This window comes from Castor canadensis, chromosome 3, assembly GCF_047511655.1.
Source record: "Castor canadensis chromosome 3, mCasCan1.hap1v2, whole genome shotgun sequence".
NCBI classification, from domain to species: Eukaryota; Metazoa; Chordata; class Mammalia; order Rodentia; family Castoridae; genus Castor; species Castor canadensis.
Window position 1 is genome coordinate 33201261 of NC_133388.1, and position 10756 is coordinate 33212016.

Here is a 10756-nt window from a genome sequence, read left to right on the forward strand (position 1 = left end):
CTAAAACTAGTAGGGATGGAGAAGAATGGGATCATACAAACTTTGCTTTTTCATTGAGAAAGTTGAGCTACAGATATATAGCCGGAAGAAATAAACTCTACTGTCCTGTGGCCTGGCCCAAGTATTAACAATGTATAGTTTTGTATGCAGAGAAATGCTACAGTACATGACTTTTAGTCTTTTTGAGAAAAGGCATTGAACCTACAAAATAAAGACCTATTTCCCCATTCATACAAAATTTTATGTGTATGCATAAAAATGGTTCTGGAAGGGTATACTTCAAGTTGGTAACAGTAATTACCCTTGGGAGAAGACTAAAATTGGGTATAAGTTAAGAGGACATTTTATCAGTATTACTTGAGTCTTTTACAGTGAGGAATGTGTTGATATATATAATTTAAAAATTTGCTTTCTATTTAGAATTCTATCTTAATTAAAACACATATGTAAAATGAGGTTAATCAACCCAGGCAAACACATTCCATTAAACTGCTTGTCAAGGAAGAGGGGTACATATATAAATCTTGCATTTTGGAGAAACAGTCCTATTTTCAAATATTTAATTTACCTATAATGTAACAGAACTACAAAAAAAATTAAAAACTTTTGGTTGTAGCTGGCTTGCTGGTCAGTTTACTGTGTGCTTGTTCAGAAATCAAAAATGACTCCTCCTCCTCCTCTTTCTTCTTCCTCTTCTCCTTCCTCTTCCTTCTCTTCCTCCTCCTCCTCCCTTCCCTTTCCCCCTTCCTCTCCCCTCCATCATTCTTCTCCTCCTCTTCCTTCTTTCCCTCCCCTCCTTCGTCCCTTCCTTTTCCTTCTTTTTCCTCTTCTTCTCTCCCCACTCCCAAGCCCAAGCTTAACACTCTTTCAAACTACAAAATTCCCCTCCCCCATCTCTTTCTGACTCCAGGAGTAAATCTCCATCGAATAAGACACACAGAGGTGTTGTGTTCAGTGTGGCATCAGTAAAACTAGGACATAAGAAGAAACAAGCAGGCTGCCATCTGCTCTTGGGACATGCACTCTGTCATGAACCCCGGTACAAAGGTCCTGAGCACCCCCTTCAAAGCTGGACATTTTCTCTAAGAGGCAGGACAGCAGCTTTGAGACTGAGGTCGTTGTCCTCCTCCTTTACTTGGCAAAAACCCCTTAACTTCCTTTTCTCCAAAACTCTGCTCTCATTATCTGTGAAATTGACACTGAGTTCAGGGACCAAATTTTTGGTTATGATAAATAAAATTATAATTGCCATACATCCTGATTTCTGAATCTATTTGCCACTGAAAGCATATGGCCATTGTACCTGGAGTTTCTGGTATAAAGCCATCCAAGAACCCTGTTTTCTTTGAAAAGTACTTGTTAAAGTCCTTCTCTTTTTGTTCCTTTAGCCACATATAGATACGGTTGACTACCATTTTAGATAAATAATACAAGTAATTTTGATCTCTGGAAGCAGAGATCAAAATTACTTTAGCCATGAATATTGGATTTTGTGCCAATGTGCACATTAACACCTGGAAACACACAAGGACTTCTGCAAACTTTCATCTTCCCAGGGTTTAAAGATCCTTTAAAACGAATTCATAGGTCAGTTGTGATACTTTGGGAGAATTAAGAAGTCTTTGTGTTTTCAGTGTAACAGGTTTGCACAAACATTTTTAAATGACCAGTGTTTGGCAAAAGCATGCATTTGCTTTCAAAATTGTGTACTTCCCTTTCTCCCCTCAACAAAAGAGCACTTAGGTGTGTTAGGTTTGCAAAAGAAAGCAGAACAATGGGCTGACTTTGTTTATATTTTATTATTTAAAATTTAAATTAAATTTCACTGACACCTAAAAACATATAGATTGTATATATTTATTGGGTATCATGTGATGTTTCAATACATGCATATGTTCTGTAACATATAAACTGGTTAAACAACTATCTCCTCAAACATTCATCATATCTTTACGGTAGAGGTATTCAAAATCCTTTTAGTTTTTTGAAATATATAGTTCATTATTATTATACAGTCACTCTACTGTGCAATAAATAGCATATACTTCTTACTCCTAAGTATAACTTAGTACTCACAGACTGACCCTTTCCTATCCCCCTCCTCCCTACTCTCTCCAGTCTCTGATAACCATCATTCTATTCTCAACATGGTTATATTTTCTGATTTTGTATTTGTTGTTTTCCTTTTTAAAAGTATCTCTGTTTGAATTCCTCTAGGCTTCAAGGGCTTTGAGCCAATCAGTCTTCAAGGAGAATTGACAGCCCTTTAAAAAAAATCATTATGTTAAGGGGGCTGGCATAGTGGCTCAAGTGGTAGAGTGCCTGCCTAACCAATGCGAGGTCCTGAGTTCAAACCTCAGTACTGCCAAAAAAAAAATCATTGTGTTAAAAATGGGTTCTTATTTTTTTTTTAAATCATTTCACATCTAAACTCTCCAATGTGGCTTATGGAGCCTCCATCATGTGACCATAACTTACACTCACTTTCCAACAGCCTACACAAGGCAGCTCTGCATTCTAAGAACGGGTTTTCTCAGGCTTGAAGACAATACAGCCAAATGGTCAAGGAAGCCCTTGGCACGTGGAGTTGGGCTGACTTGGCTCTCCCCACAACCAGGTGTATTTCTTAACCATTCTGGGTTTCAATTTCCTCATCTGAAAAAAGAATAGCTAATATTTCATAGTTAAAAGACACTCAGGGATTACAGGGATTAATTTAAGCACAACAGCCCAAAGAAAAACTTACTTTTATGTACCCACTTTATAGATTGAGGAAATGGAGGTCTAGAGCTGTGAAAAATTTAAGATAATTACATAGTCAGTAACTAGTGGAGCCTGTGATTTATGTCTACTGTAGATGCATCCTTTAGGATACTATCTTTTATATTGCTTAATGGTTCTTAGTATGGCAATCTTTGGGATAAATAGATTTCTAAGCTTTGCTTTTATTTTGTTAATGTTGTAAATTGTATATAACTAGTTCGGTCTTCCATCCTAGGAACATCTCTAGAGTAGCAGGTCCATCTGGGCATGAAAGGTGAGGTGCCCAGAATTCACATCATAGAATATTATACTATATAGTGAATGCCCATATTCAAAAGTTTTAACAACGTGCTCAAATTAAGTTACCTCTAAGAAACCTTTCTTTTCATTAGTTAGGATCTAATAGGCATTTGTTTGGATAGACTCATTTTAGTGAAAGATTTTGTATGTGTCCAGTGGGTTTTGCCCTGAGGTCTTGGGAAAACTTCTTATGCTCTGGTATCTTAAAGCTCCAGACAGTGCTTCAACTGCTATAGGCTGAAGCAGATTCGTTCCAGCCCTTCACAGTTGGAAAATAATAGAAGAAAATGGTTCTGGGAGAAAGTCTGATTCCGAAGGTATAGCATGCCATCCAAATATGAAGGCCCTGACTCACAGGGTGTAGTCCTGAAAATCTTGGCATCAAGGTGTTCTTCCAGACAGGAAAGTACCACAAAGTGACTGGGAATTCAGGCAGATGGTAAACATACAGGAAGTATATCAACAGGCACAATGGCCTCAACCTTCAGCCTAAGGTTCAGGGTCAAGTCTTGAGCAAATTTCAGGAATATGTGCTGGCAACACTGAGGTAAGGGACTCTAGTGGGCAGGTCCCAAGGCTCAGACCAGATTGGTTAGGGCCTGAAGGGGTTGTGCGACTTATGAATAATACAGTAGCTCAGTCCTCACAACTGGGACAGAAGTTGAAGTTAGGCCAGCAACTAAGAGCAGGCTGAGCACTTGTTACATTTCTTTTGCCTAAGGTTAAGACTGGTCCTACAGAAGGAAGGAGGGTTGCAAAGACTAAGAGTCCAGTAGGACCTGACAAGGAAACTGAGATGTTTGCTATGCTACAAAAAGCTTCCTAGGTGCTTTTGGGAAAGCCAGCAGAAGTTGTATGATCAAGATTTTAATGAAGGCTTTTTGGTGTATGATTTCAATGTTATATTTTGCTTTGCTTCACACATTTTTTACCATTGAGATGTTTCTGGAAGAAAGTTTGAATTTGTTGCCAGGCATCCACCTGTGCTCTTGAGTGAGCCTTTGGCTCACCTCCATAGAATACTGCTTTATCCAACAGTGCATGCACAGCAACTCTAGAGGGAGGAAAATAAGGTGGGTCAATATAATGACCAGTGTCTGGATAGTAGATTATCTGGGGTCTGTCTTTCCCATGGGCTTGTAACCGTTTAGAGGCTATCTGAGCATAGAATTCACTCTTCCAGTTATGATCATCCATGCCAACAATAAACAGGAAAGGCCCCTGGGCCTTCTCCAGTGGAATAAGACTTTGGTTGTTGGGTTCCTCCAGTGGGTTCTTCCAAATATCCACAAAACTCAAAAGGCCTGACTCAGTAATTTTTAGTTTCCTTGGGTCAGTGTCAAGATTAGGAATAATCATATCCTTATAATGCAGTGGAACTATTGTGTTGGTCACACAGGAATTGATAAGTACAGTGGCCGTGATGTTCTTCAAGAAAGAAGCCATTGAGAGACATAGGTCACCTCCTTTGGAGAAACCAAGAAGCCCAATGCTAGGGCCTTTCACCTGATAAGGAGAGGGAGAACAAGTTTAGAATTCATAGGTGGAGGACAAAAACAGTGCTTATACATTCTCTGCATAGCTTTCTCAAATATAACTAGCCTCCCTTCCTTATATGACAATCTACAAAGCTGAAATACATCTTCTAATAAGCAAACCAATGGATTTCCTAGTATACAGGCCATCTCCTAATATTTATGAAGACTAGGCTGCACAGAGGTCCTTACGCCCTAAATCAAATGACCAAACTGTTAAATATATTATTTTTTTCTACATTGATAAATATACCACCATAAAAGTTTATAAGGTCAGGATAAAATTTAAAATCTTAGAATTCATTGGAATTCTGTATTGGGATGTGTCATAGAGAAGAGGCAGGCACTGACCCCGGACCCTGTATCTGAGCACCCCCTCCTTCTCTTCCCATCCTGGCTCTTCATGCACCTTGAGGGGTCTCTCTCACATGTTTATGGACCCCCAGCCTACATGTGTAAGGTCTAGGTGAATACACAGTAATGGACCCAGAGAAGAGACTCAGGGCATGGAAGCACGATCATATAGCTGTTAGGTAGAGACCTCTATGGTTCCAGACCCCAAGGTCATAGTAGAGAGCACACAGGCTCCTGGTGGACACATTCCCTTGGCAACTCAGACTCCTTAAGAAAGTGAGGAGGGCCAAAGATGGTAATCTAAGACAAAGGACCGAGGAGTAAGCCCCCCTTTCCAGAGTTTAAGGACATAACTTGTAGTATATATTGGTCTGTTGTCTTTCCAGGACCTTATCTCCCCTAAATAGATCAACTGTCACAGTTCAAGGTCATCTAGATTTTAGCAGCTCTGCTAAGTTTGTATCATTCCATTTATAATCATACCAAAATATTTTCATTATTTTTCTGCTATCAAATAAAGATTTTCTTTATAAAAGCAAAATACTATTTATCACACTTAACAATATTTGTAATGAGTTCTTTTTTTTTAAATTTTTATTGTTTTATTATTCATATGTGCATACAATGCTTGGGTCATTTCTCCCCCCGCCCCACCTCCTCCCTAGTAATGAGTTCTTAATATATCAAATATACTGTTTGTTTCTATTTAAATGTCACCAATTGCCTCAAAAATGTCTCTCTATGTCAAACAGTTCCTACTACACATTTATACTAACATTATAAATGAGAAAAATTGAACTTAGAGAGGTCAACTGCCTTATTCAGGACGATAAGGCCACTATGTGGTAGATATAAAACCAGAACTCAAGGTTAGTACTGCCTTAGCCCAGTGTTCTTTAAATTATGGTAAACAGTTGCAAAAAGAACAAAACAGTCAAGTCTTAAGAGATGGGAGAGAGGGGTGGGAATGAAAATGATAATCCTAGTAACTTTTGGGGAGCCCTTATGTCTCCCGCATGTTTCTAACCCTCAGTGTCCTGCTAGGCTTTTGGATCCAGCTCTGTGTCTGCAGTACCCTCTTTCTCTGTATTCAGGTGAACACTGGAACTCACCTTTGGATGCTGCAGCAGAAAGTCCACAGCTTCTTCAAAGTACTCCAGGCTCACATCACCTAAATTCTCAGGGAGGTCTTCAAATCTGAAGTAAGCCAAAGCAAGTACAGCAAAACCATGTCCAGCCAGGAGGCTGGCTCTGTATTCACAAAGGCCACCACCAGTCCCAAACATATCAATGATCCCGGGGAAGCACTCTTCGCCTGTGGAACACCACAAATCACAAAAGGCTTCAGCCTCTCAAAAGACATCCTGGGTTTAAACAATGGAGCCAGCTGACTGTGACTGTAACCTCTGAAACTGTTAAGCAAAAGAAATCCTTCCCTCTTTAAAAAAAGAAAGAAAGAAAGAAAAGAATAGAAAGAAAGCATTCTGGACTTGAGATTTTGGCAATCAGCAAGTTTTGAAGTCAGGAAGACTGGGGGATGGAGAGGTTGGTGAAACAGAACTCCCTTTTTTTTTTTTTCTTTTTTTCATTTCTGTTTGTGTTTAACACAAAGAAAATGCCTTATTTTCTCCTGAATTTGTCACATATTTTCATAAACAATAATATAAAGAATATAAACAAATAAAGTTAGAAGCAATATATAAGATGTACATTTTCCACCAACTTTTCTTTCTCATTTTTCTCAAAAAACAGTAACTATTTCAGAATGCTTTATAAGCCATAAAGTGTTCTATATAATCAGGGGATTACTAGAATGTACTCCCCACCTTGTTATACTGTGTTTCAGCCTTAAAGAACATCTTCACTAAATATACAAAGCAGGGGGCTTGTGCAGTGGCTCAAGCAGTAGAGCACCTGCCTTGGCAAGCATGAGGACCTAAGTTCAAACCCTAGTACCACCAAAAAAATTAAGAGTGCCAAGTTTTTTTGGCCCCTGAATATTGGTATATACTTACAGTATTTTCTCTCCCTCCCTTTTTTGAGATGATTGACTCCTTAGTCTTCAAACCTAAATTTAGTTCTCCTTTCCTGAAAGTCTTTCCAGATCCCCCCAAGGCTGAGTTGGGTTAGCTAGCCTTTGATGTGTTCCCAACAGCACACTGGGCCTGTACCTTCCTGTCATAACTCCTGACATGGTATATTGTAGGTGCAAGGATAATTGCCAGCATCCTCTATTAGACTATAAATACAATGAAGCCCACTTAAGATTTGATTTAGCTATTGCATCCCAATAAATTTTAAATGGGCCATGTAGGAGACAGAGAAATAGTAAAACAAGATTAACTTCATTGGAATATCAGATACCACAACTAGGTGGTAAGAGAGGTTTTGTTGGTGGTGGTGTTTGTTTGCTTTAAATGAAAGCCTTGAGAACAGTCTTACTGAATCAGTCATGTTACCACATGACTGTACTGGGGTTTGAACACATTGAGTGCCTATCATATTCCTGTGAAAGTCTCTAGGAATACAGAAATACAAAAATGGGTAAGACCCAATTTCAATCCCAAGAGTTCACAGTGTAATGAGCAGCCACAAGGTGAGGTTAGGAGAAAGTGCTGTGAAAATAAGGCACACATCCTCATTTTGTAGAAAAATCACTAATTCAGTTTAGGAGTTCTGTGCACTGCTGTGATTCTAGCACTGCTATATCTAGGGGCTTAAGTAGGGAATATGGTTAGAAAGCGTGGGGAAGAGGCCCATTTCCCAATGATTTATACCTGTTTTTACTTAGACTGGGATTTTTCAACCTCAGCACTATAGCCATTTTGAGCAAGATATTCTTTATTCTGGGGATCGTCCTATGCATTATGGGATGTTTAGCAGTATCTCCGGCTTCAACATGCTAGATGCCAATAGCACCTCCGCCTTCCATTGTGACAACCAAAAATGTCTCCATATATTGCCAAATATACCTCCCCACCCCCCCAGAGGAGGCAAAAATCACTCCAGGTTGAGAACCAGTAACACAATGTTTATGAAGGGGGCAGAGGACTGTCAGGGAATTTTGTGTGTCTTTTTTAATGATTAAGGGACCCTGTCTGTATTTGTAGATTTAAGCCTCTTTGGAAGTCCGATGTAAAAGGAGGCCAAAGTTACTCTTGCACACTGGCAGAAGTTATTAACAATATCCACATTCAAAACACACCCACGTGGGCAGAGCACAGTGACTCCTAACTTTAATCCCATCTAATTGGGAGATGGAGATCAGAATTATGGCCGTTAGAGGCAGGCCCCCAAAAAGTTAGAGAGCCCCCACTCCAATCAATAATCTGAGCAGATGGACTGAGGCCAAGCAGAGAAAAATGTGAGACCTTCTCTAAAAAATAACTAAAGCAAAAAAGGGCCAGTGGGAGGCTCAAATGAAGATCGCCTGCCTAGCAAGGCCCGAGTTCAAACCCCAGTACCACAAGCAAACAAAACCACACCCTCTCCTCACAAAATCAACCGATGTGGCAATACGTCGTGGATCTCAATAAGTATGTTGAAAGCACTCTAGCTAAATTTAGGGGATTGAGTGACTCCAGAGTGCCACGTAACTTGAAGAAACACTTCCACTGAGAACACAACAGGCTTTGGGGTGCAGGAAGAGCGCAAGGGTTACGATCACGTGGTTCTCAAGTCTGGCAAGGAACCTACACAACTCCGTGGCCCAAGGACAGGCGCTGGGCAGCGCTGGCTCACCTGGCGGCAGGAAGAGCGTGGCCCGCACCCGGCCCGCGCGCACCGGCACCCGCCGCACCCCTGGCGACATGAAGTGGCGCTCGTGCTCCGCCCGGGCCAGCAGCCGCCCGCCGTCGGGCTCGTGGCCGTCCAGCACCTCCAGCTCCACGACGAAGGGCGTCTGCACGTCCCGCTTGACCAGGCGCCAGAACGGCCTGTCGGGCTCCAGGGCCCAGAGGAGCCCCATGGGCTCGAGCCCCGCGAAGCTGCCGCCCAGCGCGGGCGCGCGCGCCAGGTCGAGGTGGCCGGCGGCGTCTGCGCGGTAGCGCGCGTGGGCCCGGAAGCGCGCGCCCTTCTCGTCGCGCAGGGACGCGCGCAGCGTGACGGGCTGCTCGGGGGCCAGGCCGCGCACGGCGATGCGCACGGGCTCGTCCCAGCAGCAGCGGCCCGCGGGCTCCACAGTCAGCGTGGGGGCCATGCCGGACCCCGAGTGCTCCGTGGCCGAATCGACCCAGAGGGTGCGCGAGAGTTTCAGACCCATGGACCTCGCCGGGACTGGCGAGCGGAGCCCGGCTGTTGTCAGGTGACAGGGCGCAGGGGCGGCTGGAGGTCCTGGCAGTGTGGCTGGACCCGGCCTGGCCAGATGAAGAATATCTGCCTCTAACCACTCCCTACTGTGGGAGTGGAAGCTGTGGACTTGTTAGCGAGGCCACCAGAAGTGAATGAGGCCAAACCAAAGTCCAACACGCTATGGGGTCAGTACGGTTTTTTGTTTTAATCTTTAATAAAGTATAACTTTAATGTTCAGCCATTTTGTCTACTATACTAGAGTGCCTGAGATCACGTAATTTTTTTCAAACCAGACTGATTTTCAAACCAGACTGTATATTCATACACATATACAGGACACAAAGCCCAGAGGAAAACAAAATATTAAAATATTAAGAGCACTGGCTTCTACATAATGGAATTTTATGGCATTCATTTTCTACTGAATAATTTTCTCCATTGTCCAATTTTACTATGAATTTTTATCACTTGAAGTTCAGGAAAAAGACATGAAAACCCTCCTTTAAAACAAATATCAATGTCACTCTTTGTTTTTTCTAACCATCTCTGTAGTAGTATATAGCGTTTCTTAGGTTTGTTTTTGTTTTGAGAGAACGGGTCCCCTTCTGCAGCCCAGACTGGCTTCAAACTCTGGATCCTCCTATCTCAGCACCTTCAGTGCTAGGATTACAGGCATGAATCATCATGCCTGGCAAGAGGATGTAGTTTTCTTCCTCTCACATGCCAACCTGACTAAGGCAACCTAATTGGACCTTTTATTATCTCTTCCTACTCTAAACAATTTAAAGAGGAATTCATATTTGCATGGTCTACATGACTCGATCATTAATGGACCCCAGATCTCTGCTGCTCTGCTTTTTATTCCTGATGACCAGCGTCCTCCATGACCCTAGCAAGTTAGGCAGTGAGACTGCATGAAGTGTCTTGACCACCCAATTTATTCTTGGCTGGAAGAGTATGCAAGGCTCACTGAAGAGAGGAAAGAAAAAGAAGGAGGAAGAGAGAAGAGCAAATGACACCTATATTGGTAGCAGAGAAAGTGGTAGTAAGTAGTTTGAGACTGTTTGCCCTTCATATACCTCCACCAAAACCAAAGTACTGCATCGAGGCCAGGGCTAAACACATTCCAGATCTACTCTTTTAGGTTTTGCATTTGGTGTTTGTCTTTGTTTTGGTGGGACTGGGGTTTGAACTCAGGGATTCAGGATTGCAAAGCAGTTGCTCTACACTTGAGCCACATCTCCAGTGCACTTTGCTCTGATGATTTGTGAGATAGGGTCTCATGAACTATTTGGCTGGTCAGGCCTTGAAGAGTAATCCTCTGATCCCAGCTTCCCAAGTAGCTAGGATTACAGGTATGAGTCACTGGCACCTGGCTCTTTTAGGGATCTTTAATACATGGATCCTTGAAGTGTGTGCACTTATCATGACCAAATCCAGGAACTCTATTACAAGTTTATAAGGGTGAAAGAAGAGCAATTTCCTTTTCCTGTGGCTGGGGCTACTGGATAGGC

The 10756-nt window shown here is 42.1% G+C and overlaps 1 protein-coding gene across 1 annotated transcript; it reads right to left on the reverse strand.

Moving 5' to 3' along the window:
- Positions 1 to 1765: 1765 nt before the first annotated feature.
- LOC109688391 (acyl-coenzyme A thioesterase 6-like) lies at positions 1766 to 9327 on the reverse strand. Its single transcript, XM_020166726.2, has 3 exons — positions 8694 to 9327; positions 6065 to 6267; positions 1766 to 4569 (listed from the first exon to the last, which is right to left on the reverse strand). Exons 1-3 carry the CDS (start codon positions 9211 to 9213, stop codon positions 3964 to 3966), a joined length of 1329 nt encoding a protein of 442 aa, XP_020022315.2. The 5' UTR covers positions 9214 to 9327; the 3' UTR covers positions 1766 to 3963.
- Positions 9328 to 10756: the final 1429 nt, after the last annotated feature.